The 22,251-nt window shown below is 44.9% G+C and overlaps 1 protein-coding gene across 1 annotated transcript in view; it reads right to left on the reverse strand.

Annotated features, from left to right (window-relative positions):
- Positions 1-1,461: 1,461 nt before the first annotated feature.
- The window catches only part of SCUBE2 (signal peptide, CUB domain, EGF-like 2), a 38,307-nt gene continuing 17,517 nt past the window's right edge, over positions 1,462-22,251 (reverse strand). The window contains exons 10-21 of the mRNA XM_010137869.1: positions 21,500-21,622; positions 20,903-21,019; positions 20,205-20,291; positions 19,386-19,490; positions 18,078-18,233; positions 17,514-17,717; positions 8,863-9,030; positions 6,099-6,260; positions 4,701-4,898; positions 3,974-4,126; positions 2,892-2,971; positions 1,462-2,118 (exon numbers count right to left, since the gene is read on the reverse strand). Of these exons, the coding sequence (XP_010136171.1) occupies positions 1,966-2,118; positions 2,892-2,971; positions 3,974-4,126; positions 4,701-4,898; positions 6,099-6,260; positions 8,863-9,030; positions 17,514-17,717; positions 18,078-18,233; positions 19,386-19,490; positions 20,205-20,291; positions 20,903-21,019; positions 21,500-21,622 (1,706 nt within the window). The 3' untranslated portion in view covers positions 1,462-1,965. The remainder of the gene's footprint in view (positions 2,119-2,891; positions 2,972-3,973; positions 4,127-4,700; positions 4,899-6,098; positions 6,261-8,862; positions 9,031-17,513; positions 17,718-18,077; positions 18,234-19,385; positions 19,491-20,204; positions 20,292-20,902; positions 21,020-21,499; positions 21,623-22,251) is intronic.

The raw sequence follows: 22,251 nt of genomic DNA on the forward strand, positions 1-22,251 counted from the left end.
CCCCATTCCTGGAATGGGCCCTCACCACCTTGCCACAGAAACCTGCAGGCAGCTCCTGAGCTGGAGCAGGAGCCCCAGTGAAGGAGCTAGGACACAGTCCTCCCTCTTGGCAGCAACAAAAGCCATTTCCCTCCTTTGCCCAGACCCAGGCAGGACTTCCAGGGCAGCAGCAAGATGAACACGGCATCGCATCACCCCATCGTAGAGGCTCTGCTCCCCAGCGGTGGCCTAAGGCCAGTGCTCCTCCCATCACCATGGCCAAGACACATCCTTACCACACAGCACACGCCTGTGTGAGGCTGCCACAGCACCTCAGTTCAGCAAGGCTGCGTTCGGTAGGATTCGTTTGCTCCTGCCAACGGAGGGAGGAGATTCAGACCACGGCTCTTGACAAGGGTTTCATCTGCCACACTGTGGACGCGGTATTATTCTCATACAACAGTTAAATACCACACCCCGGTGCCACGAGACCCAGGGAGATCTGACGCCACACCCCAGGACAGGCAGCGTTTGTCCTGGCTCCCCCGCGGGATTTCAGCACCTCCCCGAGGGGACATGCAGAGAAGCCTGGCACCCGCTGCACCCCTCGGCACTGCCGGTGACCAGAAGTGGCCCCGAGCCCAGCTCAAAGCGAGCGGGGCTGCAGCCACCTCCCCTCAGGACAGAGAGCACAGGAGGTACATGACACTGAGGAAACGGTTTGCGTGGCCAGAGAACAGTTGTGTACGCGCGGGCAGAACAGCACCGAGACAACATTTTGATCGGTGTAGTTCTCCCCGCAGCATTTTCAGAAGAGCCCTCTCTCTACATAAGGAACACGGCCTGGGGAAAAGGACACAGACTTTGGGAATCTCGAAGAGCATTTTGGCATAGATGACTTTTGTGGCCACAGTCTGGTTGAGGAATATCTTTGTACATCTACTTCTCTCCAGCAAGACCAGGAAAGAAGCCCCTCTCTGCTCAATAACGTCCTCGCAAGGTGCTCAGACAAGATTAGGAATACAAGGATTGAGGCTTATGTAAGAACCTTTTACAAGCTTAAACGGTGATGTACAAAAACATTACCTGCAAAGTCTAAAACAGGGCTCGTGCGTTCAGCTGCGGGTGCTCAGAGGACAGAATTTTATCCTGCTAGGAAGAGCCAATGCCTCGTGCTGTCCCAGGCCTACACACAGGGAGAACACTGGGACGTAGCCAAACACCCCGTTCTCTTGTAACACCTGCACCAGCCCCAGATGGAAGTGTCCAGCAGGTCGGGGGCTGTTTTTCATTACCATGGTGCCCTGGTTTTATTCTGGTATTACTCCGTTTAAATCAAGAGGTCATCAGCATGAACACAGGATGATCTAGACCCAGAGCTTTCAAGCTAATATTCAACCCTTTACTCATGCCTCCATATGCCTCATACAAATACAGTTCAGAGAAAAATTACACCTTGTGCAATTCTTGGACTCACTGGTTTGGACTAAAACTATTTCAATCTTCGTTCTGAATTCCCTGCATAGCAAAAGTTAAGAGAGACATCGATCTTGTTCTCACTTTCAGCAAGACCAAACATCAACCCAGCTTTGTTGAGGTGACATGCTTTAATGGCAGCCCGAGTTCATCCCAAACCACAGCACTCAGCCTGTCTGTCCCCTTAGCTCGTAGTTACTGATGAAGCAACAGGGCAGAGCTCTACAAACTTCTGCTTGACACCATTCAGTTACAGACATTATGGGTAGTCTCTACTTCAGAGAGCCATGAAATATCCTTGGTGCCCAAAAGGTATTATTTGGAAAGGAATCAAAATTCTGTTCACCAAAATATTTATACTAGCTGAGAAAGCCAAACTCTGCCAAGAACGGAGCTGGCAAGCTTCCCTGGAGTTCCTCCGCCAGTGTGTAAAACACAGAACGCAGCCCCACCTACCACAGCCCCTCTGTGCACGACCAGGGCTGCTTAGCCCTTCCAGTGCAGCGCCAGCTATTTGTAAGGCCTCAGAAATCTGGAAACTTTGGAGCGCAGCAGCCGGATGAAGGATCTCGGGAACATCTCTCTTGACTCCTGGGCTGTGTACTTGAAGTAGTTCTGCGGATGCGCCAACACGTCAAACAACGCCTTTATCAGTTTCTTGTCCTAGAAAAAGGAAAGCAGATTTTAAAGTGTTTCCACAGAGGAGTTAGGGTCAGTATCACCAAAGCTTAATGACTGATTAATTCATACGAGATTACAGACATTTTATTTTTCAAGTACTAGTGTTTCAAGGGCTCAGAAACAAGTGGGGTAAGGCTGACATATCAGGCCCTGAGGAAGTCGCTGGGGTTTCACATTTATAATTAGCAGCACTAGTGCTTCTCCCCTCCTCCTACTTCCAAGAACACAAAACAAACAAACAAAAAAACTCCCACCACAGAACAAAACAAACACTGGATCTGATATCCAGCAAAAGAAGGTTTACTTGGGATCACACCTACTGAACCTGCCATGCAACTGTCCCCTAATCAAGGCCAGAGCAGTGAAATCCACATAGAGGTTGGGTCTTTTTCACCTAGGGAAGAAAAGCCCTTACTAATCTACAGACCACAAGCAGCAGCACCAAGTGCTTCTCCAAGAGTTCACGTCCCCTCAGTTTGCTCCCCTGAGTCCTTCCAGCACAGCCTAGTGAGGCTCCGGGGGCTATCTTCACCAGAGACTTCTCCAGTGAGTCTGATCCCTTTAACCCCCCCGGGCAAAGGGTCTCCTATCCCCTGCTCCGGACAATCAGGACGTGCCGATTCACCCCCTTCCCTGAAGCAGCACGTGTCTAGTGCACCAAGGAACAGACCTGATGCAGAGCGGGAAGCAACATCACTGGCACAAAATAGTGTCATTTTCAACCAAAACCAACAAGTTTAGTGGAAGGAATATACCTTAAGTATTTCTTGATGATTTTCAGATGCATAAAGTCTACCATCCCGAACAATGTCTTCTATTAGTTCTTGATAATCCTCTACGGGGAATGCACAAGAGAGTAATTTGCAGGTTCACTTGGCGTACAGACTCAATACCTCCCTTGGCCACACATGTAAGCCCTGCCCCCAAAAGAACCAGTGGTACTTGGCCCTCAGAAAACATTCCAAATGCTCTTTTGGACTATTTTGTGTTTACTATGAAAGCAGTGTACTCTGCTGAGCTGCTCAGCATAAATCTGCCAAAAGCAAAAGAAATCCAAATGCACCTAGGATTGCAGTGTGTACCATGACCAAGGAGCCTGCTTCAAACCAGCTGCTCTCCAGAAGCTTGTCTGTAATTACCCACAACCTGTTATTGACATTTTTCTACAGTTAGAAGGAAAAAAAAAGAAAAAAAAAAGAGGTAAGAAGCAGTTTTCTTAAAAGAGAAACCCTCTGGTCACTCAAAACTTGAAATGCTTCAAAAGGAGAGGTCTCCCCTGGAAAGTTAATTATCCACTGTTGATGAAACTCTGCAGACCACAGCAAAGACGTCTCCTTCACATTAATCCAGCGTGAACAGAAACACGCTATGTAATTTTCACATCACTTATGCTGAAGTGCAAAGCCTCAGCTTTTTTGCTATCTGGTGCTAGATTACAGATGGTAGCAGCAACATGATGAATCAGAGGCAGTTGGGCTCTGCCCAGTAACTAAGTGGGGGCACTCTGCTGCCACCTGAAGCAAGCCAGAAGTGGGAAGGCACAAAAATGCATAAAATCCAGATGCCGGCTCTGAGCTCTGATTTTGCAGGTTGAAGACCAGAATCCCAGCTCTTTGTGTAGGTCTGGGGAAGACTGGAAATACAGCGGCACTCAAGACTGCAGGGCAATGCAGAATTCCTTCAACTAGCTTTAAATGAGAACAGCTACTGGAAGTAGTCTCGTAGTGACACAGTTGAGAGTTACCCAGCTGCTTAGCGGGGTCAAGGAGCCCGCAAGGAGCTCTGCACTGCTGCAGCTGCACTAGTCCACGTAGCTCAGCTGCTCACATCTGCTTACCATCATACGTTACATAAGGAACTTGGAATCCTTTGGCACTGTTCCCTTCATTCGACTTGAACTGGATCCACAACTTCTTAGACCTAGAAGTGAAAGCTATGGGGCGTTCGTAGGTTTGACAAGTTTCATACGTGGTCACTGAGTTGGAAGAAGCTTTCAAAGAAAACAACACAACAGGCAGTTATCTGACAACACTTCACAGTAACGAACAATTAGAAAATAGGTTAAACTGCCATGACAAGAAATGCTTGCTGGTGTTAAGAAAACTCCTCAAAATGTCGCAAGCCATCAGTGGAAGGTAGGCCATCAATGGGCAACTTCTTGGTCAAGGAGTATTTTCTCTTTTCCTAAAAAACACTTAATGTTTGAAGGATGTGCCTATGCCAGAAACCGAAGCTGTTTATTCACATACCAGGCACCTGTAGGCACTAGCAAACATCTCCTCTTTCCTAACCCAGGCTAGAATTGCATAGTTCATGACTTGTTAGCTGGAACCATCTACACCTTCCTAACAACGTTTCTCTCAGAGTTCACTGCCAGCCTTGCACCACTGTTTTCCCTGAACCCATGGAGCAGCATGACCACATAGGATTTCTCAATTTGTCATTTAAGGCAATTTCTACTCCCGCCAGGCTACATTTAGCTTATGTAAAGAGCACTGCGTGTGAGAAGCCTGTGTTACACACCGAGAAGGTACCATATGCCTCAGCAGACACTTCAGACTTACAGCTTTTTCGCATCACCAGGTAGTCTCCACACTCATCTTCTATTGGTAGGAATATCTCTGGAACCACAATCAGAATACGGCGCTTTGGCGGTGGGTTAATATTCCAAGTGCACTCGGTGTTTGCAGGATAGTCCCCAGGATAGTTTGGTGATTCGATATAGCCAGTGTAGTCTCCCAGCTCACCACCACACTGCCTATCTGAAAAAGCAATACAGCTCGCCAGACCAGGCAAAGGCAGGTCACCCGACAGCTCTCGACAGTCACTGTCAGAAACAGTACGTGGGTGACAGACACACAAACTTGTTTCCTTCTGATGCAGGTACAGTTCTCTTTCCAGCTTCATTTTACACTGCTGCCTGCTCCTGCCTTTGTGCTTTAATCGACGTTGAGACATAAAAATACAAACTAGCCCCTCTTAGCGCAGCAGGTGCTATTGACCAAGCCACAGCCAAGCAGTGAGGCACTGTGAGAGGACTCAGAAGAGGTAAAGCAGGGATGCTGCACTTGCTTATGCCAGACAGAACATTTTTATAGAAGTGTCAGCTGAATTCTAACTGGAGCCTGAGGTGCTCTGCTCAGCAGCATGCCTGCAGCAGCACAAAGCAGCCAGGACAGCAGGCCCTCTCTCTGCACAGGTCAGCACTGCTGGCACTAGCAGAGGGTGAACCCCAGTGCAGGGTGCTTCACCTGTGCTCCCCAACTCTGTGTGGCCACAAGGGTCTGAGCACTACAGCCCCACCGTAACAGTGATGTGCAGGCATGACACACCCAGAGAACACACTGAGCGACACGCAGCTCCCAGAAGCATATTTCTATGTATGTATGTGTATATAAATCTGCGTGTATCTAAGTGTCTCGAGGGTTTCTTCTGAGGAGTTGCCTCTTTGCCCTCTATTTTCCCCTCTTGAATCTACCCTTATCTCAGCACACGACAGCTACCATAATCTGCAACAGTTGTTCTCTCTGTACTCACCTCTTTCAACGGCTGTTACTAAGAAGAACTGATTACTACAGCTATACAGTTTTGTGAACCAACTTCCATTCCTTTTAACAGAACGGAAAGAAATCAGGGTGTCAAGAACACAAATTCTGCCCGCTATACCATAGGAGAAAAGATTTAACAGCAAGACCTAGAGCGACCCAGTGCCAACCGGCAAGACACAATCACCACTTACCTTAACAAGAGCAATGGAACCGTCTGCAGAAATGGTCTCTCACGAACCTCAGTGAGCCATGTGGGAAGAGAAGCAGGTAGGCAGCAAAAAAGAAGCAACACCGCTGCCTTCTCTCCAAGCTCCTTGAAGCAAAGCTAAATTTTCACCATAGGGCCACTCTGAATATTAACGGCCCAGTCTTATTATTTGTAAGAGATCATCAAAACCATTTTGCTTTACTTACTTTTGCACTGTGTTATATTTGTTGACCCATCAAAATCAGTAGTGGTGTTTCCAGGGCATGAAATGCAGTAATTCTGTCCAAACTCAGGCTGGTATGTCCCAACTGTGCAGCGAATACACCGGTGAGTTGTGGTATTATAGAAATGACCAGGTGAACACTGAACTGCAGAGTAATTAAATATGCAGCATGATTTAAAAAGTGGCAGTACCGTATCAGAAAGTGATTTTATTAATTTTTATAGGACCTAGTGTAATTTCAATAACTGAAACGCCATATTCATAACCGATGAGGGTAATAAAGCAGAAGTAATTGAACAGATTTTAGTTTATCAGTTCACTTTGTGCAAGTTGAAAAGTCCCAGACGCAACACTAGAAAGCAGTTCTGTGTGGAAGCAGCAGTAAAAGATGTGGGGGAGCGAGTATAACTACCGTGATTTCGTAGGTAGGACACCGAGCAGAACAGCGTGTTACCAAATGGCCTAGCCACTGACATTTCACCGGGAGGACGAACTGGACGTGCTACTAGCTGAACCTTTCTTTTCCGCCACCTTGTGCCAAGCAGCACGTGCACTCTGCTGCGTCCTAGCGTAGCCCTGTGAGCAGCTCACCAGCAAGCAGAGGTGGAAGACTTTGGCCCTCTTCAAGTGGCACATTGCATCAGTATCAGTGACTAAGCTGGTATCTTGCCACCCTCTCTCATGATCACACGCTGTCTTGGAACAAGCGGCCATGACTCAGGGTACAGCCACCTCCACCAGATCTGCTGCTACTTTATTTCAGCATGTCATGCGCATCACCACGCTAGCTAGACACATAAGCCGTAGTCCTCACAGGGCTTGCTGAGAGTACCTTCTGTATCACCAGAGAGACCCCAGACTGACACACAAACCCTTTCATAAATGTAACAGATTTTACAATATAGGCAGACATAGGCAAAAAATCTTTTCGTGCAGACTTGCAACTTTTTTTCTAGTTCCCCGCATGCAGAATGGGATATTTTCTTCTCCCATTGCAATCTGAGAATACAGGACCCCAAACACCTTCGCTTACTTCTTTTCATTGGATTTTGCTTAGCTATTCTGCATCTACGCCCATCATCATCTATACTGATCATCTATACCGATCATCTATACCTGACAGAAAGCAGTCAAGAGCATCAGGCACATATTATCTTTGTTCTTCACTCCACCACCACCTTGCTTCTTTTTGCTTTCTCTTTGTGTGTCTAAAAAAAAAAATTAAAACCTTTTCCTACTCCTTTTACCTCATTTGGCAAGTCTACCCCTCCCAGTTCAACATCAAAATGATCTACTACCTTGCCTTTCAAATGCAGTTTTCTGTGCTGCACAGTCCCTTCTTTCTCTCCGTTTTAAGCTCTGCTGTCTCCCAGATAACTCTAGCCTTGCTGAGCTTTGGAAGCTAGCTCAGCCTGGAGTCCTTCCCTGCACGTTCCACCCCCCAGCCAAAATGCTTTAGACACAAGTTCCAAACAGTTCTTGCATCTGTGATTCTAGGTCTCACGTGGCCTTTTCCACATGCAAACCCCTGAGCAATTCATTCCAGTTAATACAAACAATTCCTTTAATCTCCACTCTAATTTGAAAACTGAATGTCATTTATAGACCTGTTTTTGTTTACGTTAAACAAAACTGAAATCGGTTCCTCTTATTTTTCTCCAAGTTTTTTAATGTGTTTTTTTAGTGCCTTAACTTTGCAAAATGAAGTGTGGAACAACAGCATTTGTGGATTCAGTGGTTCCTCACTGAAGAAGTCTATTAGCTATCACATTATTACCAGTACTATTAATTCTTCAACCATACTGCAAAATTCTTCCATTATGTTGCAATTCTCAATAGTAAACATATCTTAACGGACACTACAGAAATCTATTAATCCAAACCACTGCCAAATGTTTGCATCAGGACCTTACTTCTACTCTGCAGCAGCAGATTTTCTATTAACACTTTTTTCTTCAGGTGATTCTGATGTAAGTGATGCTCTTTTCCCCGTGCTTTAAGACAACGAGCAAAGGATAATACTGATTAAGATTTCATCTCTCTCCATGGACAGATATTTTTATTAGCGTTTTCAAAGACATCTTCACAGCTGCCTTTCAGCTTTTTACATTTTAGACAACTAAGGTGCTCATGGAATTCCTTCATTTTTAAAGATATGATCCCAAGCTGATTTTCACTCATGTGAGGAAAACCTTGGGAGCTGATTGCATGTCAGCTGCGCTGTGATCTAATTGAGAGGGCTAAGGTACTGGCGGGTTAAGCTGAACACTAGCTCTTTAGCTTGGCATATATCCCAAGACATCCAAGCCAGTTTCTCATTATGATCATGAAGAAATTATTTTCTGACTTATTCTCCAGGACCGCAATTCCCTCCTTCACATTTTCACATCGCTGCTGTGCTCAAACCCAAAATGTCAGTAAGGCACAGTGGTCTTGACTCTTTTCTTGAGAGTTTTTTTCTCCCTGCTATTCCATTCTATGACTCTTCACATATCAGCGACTTCATCAACCAGCTTCCGTGTATCTCCGAAACCCGTCTCAAGTCTTGTATAAAAATCAGTTACAAAAAGCACTGAGGCTCTATTGAGTTTAGGTGCAGCCAGGCCAGGCCAGGCAACTATGAGACCTCTGGAGGAAGAGATTCTTGAGAGGACAATGACTGTTTGCTGAATGTCCCACTTGGAGCAGCTGCAGCAGCTCCTTTTGCCTCAGAGCAACACAGTTCAGCAAATAAATCCCGACCTTACCTTTGGTCTCACAGTCCTGAAACAAGGATGCACTGCCATGTCTTGTTGTCAGACCTCCTCCACAGGGAAAGCAGGACACTCTCCCAGCTTCGGGCTGGTATGTTCCCAGGGGACACGGCAGACAGGGTTTGAAGCCATCAGAAGAATATTCACCTGGTGAGCACTGATCTAGAAGAGGAAGAACACACTTGCTTCACCCTGTACATTGTAAATGACGGTGTGTTTATAAGCCTGCACAGGATCCGAAATCCCAGAGGGAAACTGCTCTCCTCCTTACTCAGCAGCCGGGAGCCAGGATTTCAGAACAGATAGAACTTAATTCCTGCAATGTTCCCTCTAAAACTGAAACACACCCTGATCACCTTTGGTGCTAGTGAACTGGGCCAGATTCCACGCAAGGCTACACCGGGCACCAGGCCTGTCCGGCATCCTCTAGTAACCTCTGCAGTGCAGTCAGGTAGTGATTAGCTCCTCTTTCTAGCTAAAGCACTCTTGGACTCCTCCCAAATGAAATAGTTTAGTACTGAACCTAACATGTTAAAAATATACTTCCCCATTTCTGTATTTTAATCTTGATATTATTGAATATTCGTACTTCATAACCACTGGTGTTACTGAAGTGTGGGGAAACCTCGAGTGCAGCAGGTAATTGTGCAAATGCCCTGAACTAAACATTATGCGTGCCTCGAAGGCTTCAAGGCAGAAATACTCTTGCCAGTCCTGGACACTGGATCCTGGATAACCATTAGCTGTGCACTGGATTGCTGTGTTCTGCGCGGTGCTTAGAGAGCATTAACTCCATCTGACTGATTTTACTTAAACACACACCTCAGTATTATCTAACAAGTCCAGCAATATTTACGGGTACTTTTGGATAATTATGCTTTTCAAACTTTTCACAAAAGAACTGGCTTCAGTGCCAGTATTTAGTAACTACCCTGCTCTGGAATGGCACAAAACACTGTTGCAGTTGTTCAGCTGTGCTAGAAAATTCTGTCCTTTAAAAGGCCTGTTACAATAATAAACTGTTAGTTTTAGTTTATAGCTCAAATAAATCACTCAGTGAATAGCTGTTTTGTTAGGAAGTTAAATTGGCCTCGGCTTCGTTTCAGGATATGTGACTAACAACAAGCAGGGCATTAACTACCGGTCATGATCAATGAGGAGGAGTTTTGTTTATGGCTGATACCCTGAGCGGAATCGTGAGTGTTGCCTTTTAACTTAAAATAAAATACAGCAGGTTAAGAAATGCTCTGTAGCTTATCAATCAAAGCTAGCAAGGAAGTCTTAGCTTCTAAGTCAGTTCTAACTTTTTCCACCACACGTCACTTTTGCTCTCATAAGGACACACATTCATTTGCTCCCACACTTTTCAAGCCTTTCTTCGTTTTATAAACCTTCCTACAGAACGCTCATCTTGTACAACTTGTGCAACTCAACAAACACCAATGAATTAAGGCTTTCATTGCAGCATTCTTAATACTGTAAGGAAAAAGCAATAGTTACAATTCCAGGAAAAGGAAAGACAATCAAGGTTAGTAATGGTGATTTTGAGAAGTGGCTCTGACTTCAGAAACTCAGAAGCAAGGGAAAGACCAGTGCAGATCTCCTTCCCTCAAAAACCTCCATGGCTTTACGAGAAATCAGTGCCCTGAGTGGCCTCACTAGAGGCTATCTTCCCTTGACCTGTCTGTCTTCCCTTCATTTTAATCACGTGTCACGTTTGGAGTGGTTTGGGGTTCTTTGCATAGCGTGTGTGCATGGTTTTGTTTTGAACAGAACGCTACTTTACATTGACACATATCAAACCATACAAATTCCACCTTGAAACTGTACTTCAGGGTTCCTGAACGTGCTCAGAGTCCCGCATAACAGCAGGTCAGCTAAGAGATGTCAAAGGAAACCTGTCTCAGGCAGGAACCAAACCACCACTTATGGGGAAATGTTACATTTGAGAACTTAGCCTGTCAGATCTCTTGACAACTTTATCATCTGCACCTTACCTGCCTTAAAACCACATGTTGTAAAATTGTGGAGCTCCCTGTGGAATAAGGCTGGTTTCACTAAATAATCCTGGAAGATTTAGTGCCTAATTTTTGAAAGTTTGCATTGAGGAAGTATGCTTTAAAAGGTCTCCTCAGACATCACTGAGATCCTCACCATGAGGCACGCTTAGATGCATTGCCTGACCGAATTCTAGGAGCAAGAGAAAGACAGGGCAGAAGCATCAGATGGTCTGTTTCTGAGCCTTACCTCCACACTGAGACATACTGCAAGCTTCAGCTAATTTTTCGTTTCCAGGATTCTGAGGACCGCGGCAAGAGAGACAAGTTATTGGTCCTCCCGATCCTGTTCAGTTTTATTAGGGAATAAAACACAACTTTCTCATCGCCCATCATGGTATGTTGCCACACTTCAGCTAACTAGCAACAAGAAAAAATATACCAGGTCACTAACATTTTGTGTCTGTGGGTTCAAAGCCAAATTAGCTGGTCAGCAGCTAGAGGGCAAGGCAACACAGAGACTACACAAGTATTACACAAGTATTTATTACACAAGTACCCCTGATGCTGATCAGCTGCAGTAGGTAACGGGTGTAGTACTGCAATTCGGCAGTTTCTGTGTACTGGGCTGACGTTTTGTTTCAGCTTGGTTCAGTGTTAATCTGAGGTCCATTAGGCTGCACTGGAGCTACACTCCAACCGCTTCAGGTCCCATTTCCCTCCTGTCTTCCACTTGCACTGGCTGCCCAGGGATCCACCGCCCAGGGATGCACTTGCATGCCCAGGGATGCACTGTGGCAGGTCAGCAGGATGCCTTTGACAGGCAAGTCAGCTCTGCCGGCAACTGCCCGCACAAGAAACACAGGGCTGAGACGGTGAAAGGCAGGAGCTGTGTAAAGTCAACCTGGGCCAAAACAAAACTTTTCCTTTTGATCTGAATCAATAGGTTCAAGTATTTCATTTTGATTTCCCTAAAAGGCGGCAACAACAGAAAGAAAACCATAAAAAGTGTCCAGCTAGCTACCACCACTGTACTACGGTGTGCAAGACCAGCTAAAGAGCTGTGCACGGTGTGGTGGGTACAGCTGTGAACCAGCTTGGAGAGAGAAAAGGATCAAGAGGAAGGAAAGAGGACTGGCCCAACACAGAGAGAAAGCCATGTAATGACGACCCAGCTTTTTCAGTACAAACTTAAGTACTGCTTAAAAATACGAGTATCTGTTTGGGCAATGGAATTTTGCTGGAGACAAACCAAGCTGACAGCGGAGTCCAGCTGGACATGCAATGGGCTTGTTTTGCGTGTCCGTGGGGTTTGGGTTCACAAGACGCCACCACCCTACCTGGCCACCTCCTGCTCAGAAATCACCGCACATCGTTATCAGAGCCCCAGCGTGTGGAGTAACCTTCCAGGACCCAGCGGGTGAGGAGAACACAAGTTACTTGCCCAGCAGAGCTCCCTGCTTTATGAAGTCTGTGGTAAGCCTTCTGCAGCTGGTGAGGCTACTTCTGAACCTGGAGAGAGTTCCTTCTCATCAGGGGAGATGTAACCCCGCTGCAGCACAGAGCAGGGTGCTAAGGAAAGCCTATTCAGAAGCCCGCAGCACTCACCAGGGCCCGGTTCAGCCTAACAGACATGGTGTTAGGTTCAACCACAGTAACACGAGTTATAGCATATGACAATACAGAAGTCATCCCATGGAAATCCAGAGGACTGCGCATGAAATTAGGATGACACAAATGAACCCTTTCTGAAAAAAAAAAAACAAAAAACAAAAACCACACACACCCCCCCCCTCCCCCCCCCAAAAAAATCCACCCACCAAGAAACACCTCTAAGAGTTCAAACTTTTCCTGTCATTTGTTTAAATGAAACCAAAATAGTTTACAAGCTTCATTTCTCAAAACTAGAAGCTGCATGGTCCCACATGACACATGGGAAATAATAACCAGTCAAAACAAGATCTGAAGATCTGACATGAAATCAGAATCGCACTGGCTGGCTTTGCTCTTTTTTCAGAAACCTGATTGTTTTTCTCCCAATGAACAAAAGAACCAATTGCCTCTAGTAGACTTCATTTCTGCAGCCACTGTCTTTGTTTGTCTTCAATACTCATTAGAAACCCAGTCTTGAGTCTCATGCAGCTGTTTTAAAGAAAAAAAAAATATGTGAAAGCTTTTCTGATGCAAAAACAAGAAGAAAAGGATTAACAGTTACAAAGACATTTAAAGGCTCTTCCCCTCTTTTCAACACGTTAGCCTTTGAGCATTTGCTCCTACAGACAAATGCTGCAGTATCTCAGTGGCTGAGAAGGGAAGAGGGGCCCACAGGGAACCAGGATTAACAGTTACAAAGACATTTAAAGGCTCTTCCCCTCTTTTCAACACGTTAGCCTTTGAGCATTTGCTCCTACAGACAAATGCTGCAGTATCTCAGTGGCTGAGAAGGTGAACCTCATAAAGGAGGTCACGATCCACCAATTCACCATTTTCTTCAGAATGATGCCTTGACTTTATAAGGAAAATCACCAACAACTGATGCAAATTGATTCCGAAGCGGCATCCTTTAAGTTATTGTGCTTTAAGGGTTCACACATTTAGGTCACATGAGATGGTTACTATCCTAAGGATGTCTTTAATCTATGAATGTCAGAGCAAGAAAAAACCAGCAGAAAACCAGCACCCTTTCTCCCATTTAAGAATTCATTTCTTCTTGTCAGATTTTTATAAAATTGTAAAAAAAAGCAACATAACAGTTATCTGTTGTGTAACACAACTATTAATTGTACCGACTGCAAAGGCAGGAAGCACTTGGTTTTTCTCTTTAAATCTCTCATACTTTTATAATGCCAGTATCATACCACACCTAAACTTGAGATCCAGTTCATCATTTTGTATGAAATGTTAATAGTTAATTAACATCCTCTAAGCTACAGGGACAAAACTGCTGAACGCTGAGCAGGGAAATGCATCAACACCTCCCACACCAGACGAAGCTGCTCAGCATTTACATCAGAGCGGGGTCTGTACCAGCGCTGCCCATGCTCGCTGTTCTCTGAAGTGACAGCTCTTCGGATGAATCCACTTGCAACTACCGTGCAGCAAGGGCATGCCCACGTGTCCTTTTACGCAGCAGCTTCAGGGAATGGTACTTCACCACCGCCTCCTTACACCCCTCCAAGTATTTGTGTATCCAACACAAAAAACACCAAAGGAACAGGCAAGGTGTGTTTTCGGCTCCATGGGATGTGATCAAGGGATGACAGAGTTACAAGTAGTGGAAAAGCAGCTAAAACACTTGGGTTTCCTCCCTCAGTGGAAAGTGCCTGAGAGCAAAAGTGTCCCAGCAGATATCAGCAACTTCTCTTTCAATACGGAGGTTTCTGGTAAATCAGTTTCTGATGAGGAATTGCTAGTTTTTAAACAGTTGGTCTTTGGCTGTTAAATCTGTCTAAAGTCTTGCTCACACCAGGTAACAAATACATGTAACCAGGTCAGTGAATGAAACCACACGTAGCATATCCAGCAACCTCAGATGGTTTGCCCAGTCCTAAAGCATTGTCATTCAAGCATGCAGGTTTTCTACCGTAAGATTTCCTTCAGTGTGGAAAGATCACACTCCTGCTATGAGAATTCAGTTGTCTGAGAAGGCTGATGAAGGTTCCAGTTTGCTATATGCATTTCCTGTGATACCCATTAGTAGGTGCCTGCTGCTGGTTGCTCCTTGGAAGCCATTCACAGGACTTCATGGAATTAATCGTCATGAGCCAATGCTAAATGTGCTTACTCATTGATACAGAGCTCGCACATAACAAAGTAGACAAATGCGATCTTGAACCTCTACAGCATCAGGAAATCCCAGACAGAACTCTATGGTAAACAGAAAACTTGAAATAAAATACACTACCCCTCAGAATCAGCATGAATTCCCTTTCACCATCAACAGTCGTTTAAAGAATACACATACACATGCAACCATTCAGCATATTAGGAATTACGAAATGCCCTGTAAATGCCTCGTAAATCACAGAAAGCCTGGTGGCTTTCTCTGCCCCACTGCAGAGAGTAGGAGTTAAGATAGGAAAATCAGGAAGAGTACTGCCTCACCACACGGGTGAAAGCAACTGAAGCTTAGCTGCTTGTTGCAACAGCAGGCCAGTTCCCCAAGACAAAGCTGTCAGAGCAGGAGCTGCACTTTCCCTCCACGCTGCTCAGATACAACTGATGTGCCAGACAGTGCTCTGCCAGAAGTCTACCACAGGAAGAGGACCAGTATCAGACTGTCCGAATCAGTAAACTGTATCTAACCTAGCCACACACCCAGCATTTTGTTTTAAAAAATGTATTTGAAAACAATGAACTGCAACTTGCACTTCATTCACTACCTGCACCACAGAAAAGTTTTAAATCCCCTCGCTGCTTCCCGCTCCTCTGGTTTGACCGTGCAAAATCCCTTTGCCAAAGCACTCTGCCTGTCCAGGGTCCGCCTGCACCACCACCTGCACTGAATCCACCTGCTGACCTGGTATCTCCGGCTATGGAGACTCTTTCTCCCCAGAATCACTAGTACGTCTAGATAAGCAGGACCCCAAGCTCATCCAGAAGGTCTCAGCAGCTCTGCAAAACAATCAGATCAAAACAAAAACCCCTGACTCTCCCACGCGCATCCCTGAGCTAGCTGCTTCCTCTTCTTCCACACGGTTACCACTCCATTCTCTTCTCCCCAGTCTATCTGTCAGCTCCCGACTGGCAGCCAAAGCAGCAGCCATCGCCCCGTGCTGCCTTTACCATGCACAGCGAGACAATCAGCTTTTTCTGAGGAAATGAGGCGTGGGTAACAACACTGCCTCTGTGGGTACTTTCATGTCCCCTTGGAAACTAGGGAACCTTCTGTCCAACTTACAGCAATCTGACAAAGGATGCAGGAAGGTTTCAAAGATACTGTGCATTTAATGTACATTTTACATGTAATGTAAATAAATGAGGAACATGCAGGTGGAGGAGAGAGAGCCCCTTGCAACCATGCAAGTAGAGGCTGTGGTGCATATTCCATCTCCTGTTTGATGACAGCAAATCTACACAATGATATGGTCTGAAGAAAGGAACATTCATTTAGTGATCGCACCTTTTTAGGCACGAGCAGATTGAACCGTAAGGCATGAGACCCAGCGGGAATCCTGCCTTCCTAGTTCCACGGCTCACAGCAGTACTCACTAAGACGTCCAGATCAAACTGTGGCACCAGTTCAACAGAACAGGCTTGACTTTTACAAGTTGTTCTTCAAAACATTTGTCCTCATATGCTCAGTGTCTCTGTTTCAACCATGGACAGGCTATTTGTGCTCACCACACCAGGCATTCCCCAAAGGGCCCCTTTCTCTCAGAACTGGCACAGAAATGCCATGTCAGCTTCTCATTTGTAATAGAAACTAAACTGGTTCTGCAGCTACCTAAAAACAATCATCTTGTTTCTTTGTTGTTCCACTTCCTAAGTGTAATCATGCTGCCTTCTCTACCTGCAGTATTTTTAGTTTACTCATTGCTATTTTTTCCAGATGAAATCACTCATGACTTGAAAGCCATACTGTGCTCTCTGCAATGAACTGAGACAGAGTTTTTCAAAGCCTTCCTCCAGCATCCAACACAACAGCTTGAAAACATCCATGGGAATTCATCTTGGAAAACTTTGCAGTTTTTCAGACTTATTACAATGTTACAAAAAAAAAAAAAGAAAGAATGAACCAAAAAAACCCCCCAACCCTTACATCCTTTTCTGACAGGATTCCTGAGCAATTCCCTGGTCTGCTTGGTTGCACAGATGTTATAAACCACACCAATTCATTTTTCTATCCTATGAATCCAAGTTTTTCCAGAGTTAGCAAAGTTACATTGGGAAACCCATTCTGAGGCTGAATGGGTTGCTCCTGGAAGATGTACTAATTCAGTCTGACAAGCATTTTAAAGGCTCGCTGTCTCACAAAACCACCTACGTGCTGCCTACCCTTATGCAACCTGAAGTAGCTGTCATGGTTGTCAGGCCCCTGTTAAGATAATACCTGACTCCTCCTCTTAATTTTTGTGTGTTGGAAGCATTTATTATGAGCTGCAGTATGGTGGTGCCGTGATAATTAAGATTTTCCTTAGTACTGGTCTATAAAATCTCTATTCTCCATGAATTTATAACCCTGCCATGAAGATTCTCTGGGACTCAGAACTTAACCAGAGAAGAGAACGTGACTGTATCAAATTCTACGCAGCCTTTTCTTTGGAACAAGGGAAAGATGAAATGTTCGCAAGTTCAGAAACACAGTGTCAGGCCAGATATTACATGTACTCTTAAAAATAACATTGGTGATGCCAAGGCCATTGGTGCCTGATGTTACTCCCACGCCGTCGACCTTTGAGCTTACTGTAGGGTGTGCACCAGCTACCTCAAAGCGCGATGTGCTGAGCCCTTATTCTGCTCTGCAACCCAGCAACTGCCAACAATCCATACGCAGAGGGGAACGTCTCAGGAGACAAACAGTAACCCTATTTCTTTCACACACAGCTCTCCTCTCTCCTAGACAAGCATCTCACAAGCTCATCAGACCTGAGCAAAACACTAAAACACATGTGATGGATGGTTCGTTCCTAATTTACATGTACTTACCACATCTGTTACCCACATGCATCTGTCCTGCACCACAAGACTGCTGTGGCTCTGACAGCTTGAAAGACTTTCTGGCCACTTCGTGGTCCATGCCAGAGATGCGAATGCGGAACTGGTCCCTGCTGACTGTCTTCCGTAAGGTTCGAATGGTTTTACGGAACCTCTTTTCAGTCTTTTTCCGAGCACAGCGCACATCACATGTGTCTGAAAAGTATCAAGGATGAAAGCTGCTATAAGTGACCACACAAAAATCCACTCAATTCTTGAGACCAACCAATGCAAATCACTGAGAAGGCAACTTCTGTGAGCAAGTCTGAAATCCTTAAGGACAACACCACCAGGCTAGAATAAAATTAATTGAATCACAAGACTTTAATCTATGGGCAGCTCTTTGATCTCAAACTATCCCCATGCCTCACTCCCTTTGAAGCAGTAAAATTCATTTTCAAAACAGGAGATACTTTTTTTTATCATTTGGCATACAGATAGAAGTGAAAAATACAGAAATTAAGGAGCAAAAGGCAAGAAGCTTCAAACCGCACCTTGGATTATTTTCCAACCAACCTGTCACCTCCTGTCGGCTTGTTTCAAGCTCAAAGTCCGCAGTGATAAAAATCTCTCTAGTCGCTGTCAGTCTACTGAGGGCTCCATGAACTTTCTTGCCGGAGCTGCATGTTAGGTTTACATAGTGGAAGCTCTCCATTACTGAGTTATGTCTCTCTGTACGAACAAAATTGAAGAAAGCAAAAGCTTGGCCAGCTGTGTTACTGAACCTTCACTAGTGCTCAGCGCATACGTTGACATGAAGAATTACAGGGAAGCAAATGATCAACTCCACATGCCAGTAAACAAACAGTTCGACCAGTTTCTCAACTGGTACACCCTCACACAGAATCATGACACCAGTGTCCCTACAGATGTGCTGCTGGGTTGAGACTCTGGCACTGCAGTGGGCACGATCACTGCTAGGATGAGAGCGTGGATGCAGCGTTCAGCCCGCTCCTCCTGGGTTTTGCTAGCAGGTTCTCGTGAATTGCCTTTGCACTACGCAAAGCATCCTAAAACCACGACACTGCCTGCATCAGGCAGGCTACTCAAGGCAAAAAATTCTGCACTCTCATGAAGCACGTGAAAAACATGCTAGCTTAGAACGGTGTTTAAATTAAGCGGTGGCTGCATACACAGGACATTTGGAGACCATTCTCAAGGTTTCAATGAGGAAATAAGATTTAGTTGAAGAAACCACCCGGAATGAGCTGTGGTTCTGGAGCGTATCACTTTCACTGCACACCTAGTGTAGTTTCTCACTGTTACTCTTCCAAGGACAAACAAACTGACATGCTGATTCATCATATTGTTGTAAACTGTCAGGCTGTACTTTCTGCCTTGGAACAGATGGAAGAGCTGACCCATCTGGGGCTGCTGAAGTATAAAAGGAAGATAAGAGAAAAGAGGAATCACCCTTTGGCAATAGAGTCAGCATAAAAGGCTGGAAGATTCTTCACTGAGGCATCAGGCAATGCGAAGCAGGTGAGAAAGGAAAGACCAGAAAGAAGGCACAGAGAGAGAAAGGCCAGGGAGAAATCAAAAGAATGAAAAGAATGGTTGATTTCACTCAGAATTTATCGTCAGTGGTACAAACGAAAAAGGAGAACAACTTTCCTAGCAAGACTGTAAGGCTGTCACAGGGAAGTCCTGTGATCCGAAACAACCATTGGAAGAATCGTGGCTGGGAGGGAGTGTGATTTATGAAGTCAATGAAGAGCAGAAAGTTTGCAGTCCTCCAGGCTTTGTGGTGCAGTTCATATCTGGGGAGCACTTAACCCCTTCACTATGGCTCTAACCTGCTTACCTGCATTTTTATATTCATACCTGGTATCATCTGTTCCAGACCTTCCTGAAACATCTCAGTCTTTCTCAAATTACATTTTCCTTCATTTAATTTAAACGTTACGCTTATCTTGATGGCTGAAGTATCTTCAGGAAGAAACAATGACATGTTATTTTAAAAAAGGAAAATTCAGATAACCCTCATGTTGCATCATAATGATGACACCAAAAAATATGCTGGTATAAAGTGAAAGAGCAGTCATCACAGAAAACCTAAAGAGATGTTGGCTTCCTCCTGCTGTGAAGCTGGTTCACAACTGGAATGGGAACCAAGTGTCATAGATTTTATTAAAAAAACAAAAAAAACCACACACACACAAAAACAACCCCAAAGAAGAATGAGATCAAGTCCAGATTGGGGAGATCAAACAAAGGTTAGGTGAAATCAAAGAAGATACTCCAAATGAGCTCCAAAAGTAGTTTATGTCTCTATAAAACAGCACCTCTTATCTGTTTAGTTTTAAATGCTTTCTAAACTTTACTGTCCAGCAGTTCAACCTAAACATACTGTGTGTTGCCAGCACTGTCCAGTCTGGATGTCTAAAAGGAGGCACGGCACTCCTGGCCTAGTGCTTTATTTCACTACTGATCTTTTTCCTACTTTTAAGTCTTAATTTGTGTGATGCCGATGAAGCAGTACAAGGGGAATTTCCTGCTGTAATCACAAACTGCAATATTGAAGAAGAAAAAACAGAGGGAGTATAATGGAGAGGGAAAACAAAGTCAACAGAAACCCCTTATCTCACAGTTATCTACTAAAAGAAATCAGTCAAATCATGCAACAGTAAATCTAGTGATTACCCAGCCAGCTGGATGCATTTGTGTTTTGCTGCTTTTTCTTAAGCTGAGATGATCTGCCACAGGTGAGGGTGTAGGCATCCTGTGTTCCTAACAGACAGACCACACAGACAGTAAAGACACAGGCACTGTACACAGCCTGAAGAGTCTGTAGCATGAAAGACATTTTTAATTTGTTGGTCGATACCATCACCTTCACCTTTTTCGACAATGGTGTTCCTAAAACACTACACGTTGGAGCTCCTCTCTTCCTAGGCCATTTAAAGGGCTCAGGAAGAAAACCAGCTTCTGCCCATAAGCACCAGCCAGTCTGCGTGCTGGGTCCTGTGGGGTGGAGGGGCTGTGCGGGCAGAAGCTCAGACCCCACGCGGGGCTGGAATGCCTTCACCCCGCTCAGCAGCAGCTCGCGGGGCCAATTAGGGAATGGCCCAGAGAGCACGGAGAATTCTGCCCTGTCCTCCCCAGCTTCAAACAGACAGTTGTCAGGAGAAGGGAATCTGAGGGCAGAGTGGTTACAAAAGACAAGGAGAGGAGGGCATTCCCGGGATACTGGCAGAGATAGAGCCCTTTATTATCCATAGTGAAAGGGGAAAGGTCCCTGTTCATTGTCTACTGCTTGGAGCTTCCATGAAAGTTGGGCAGTTTGCTACTCTTACACTCTCTACACAATCACGTGCTTGGTTTTGTTGGCTTTGACTTACCAGAAAACACCTGGACATCCGAAGAGCAGCTTAAGAAGCATCTATCACTCCCACCACCCTTAATGCAGCGCAGCAATACCTTGGGCGACATATGATCAGGCAAGGCACCCTTTGTCTCTAAACAGGACAAAACTCACAGAAGTAAAACATTACACAAACCCTACTAACAAATCAGCATGCCGCTGCTTTTGCAGCGGTACCTGAGAGCACCCATGCAATTACTGTGCTGTTTCGACAGAAAAATCAAAGCAAAATAAAATCACTGGAAGATCATACCACATAAGTAATTAAGGAATTTCCTTTCAGGTAAAGCTATCATCATCAAAATTTTCATGCAGAGGAACAAAAGGAAATAGAAGAATAAGCTAGATAAAAGCACAGGAAAGAAAAGCATCAAAATCCCTCAAAGTATCTCCTGTTTTTGCTTGTTTTTACCAGTTTCACCATCAGTACCATCATGCCTCACTAAAATAAAGCATAATACCAGGAATGATGACTCGTACACTGAATTGGACAGATCACGATTTTCAGATTTGACTGTAACCGGATGGCCGTCGGTCACAGCAGGAGTAGCAGTGTATTTATGAAGCTCCTTACCAACACAATCCTTCTTATTCCAGTGTAATTTGTGGTTAGAGTGACACAGGCATTCATAGTCTCCCAGTGTATTCACACACAGCTGTTGGCAACCACCGTTGTTGATGCTACATTCATTAATATCTAGAGCGGAAAGGAAAAAACACTTTTTAAGTTACCCCTGCCAAAGTTCTGTACTCAACTCCACTAGGTAAAGACATACACAAGCACTGCCTGCTATCTGGACACCTGCCTTGAAATAGTTTCGTTTCCATGGAAATCCTCTCATAAGTGTCAAAATTGATCAAATGTTGTCAGAGGGCAGATGTTAGGCACATCCATAAACCACAGCCTCAGCAATATGACAACAAATTAACTCAAAGAAAAGGAGACCAAATCAAGTCTGCATTGCACTGTGCCTGATTAAATCGCTATTTCTAATTTGGAATGGAGACAAACAACACAGACAGGATTCATACTGATCAACCCTCCACAGTGCTCAGGTAGATACAACTGCTACCGAACACTGTTTGACCCTGTGGGGACAAATAACACCACTGTATCACCACTGTCCTTTGGCCAATTATCCAACTTCGACTGGACACCTGCCTTGAAATAGTTTCGTTTCCATGGAAATCCTCTCATAAGTGTCAAAATTGATCAAATGTTGTCAGAGGGCAGATGTTAGGCACATCCATAAACCACAGCCTCAGCAATATGACAACAAATTAACTCAAAGAAAAGGAGACCAAATCAAGTCTGCATTGCACTGT

This window comes from Buceros rhinoceros, unplaced genomic scaffold (genome assembly GCF_000710305.1).
Source record: "Buceros rhinoceros silvestris isolate BGI_N320 unplaced genomic scaffold, ASM71030v1 scaffold836, whole genome shotgun sequence".
NCBI classification, from domain to species: Eukaryota; Metazoa; Chordata; class Aves; order Bucerotiformes; family Bucerotidae; genus Buceros; species Buceros rhinoceros.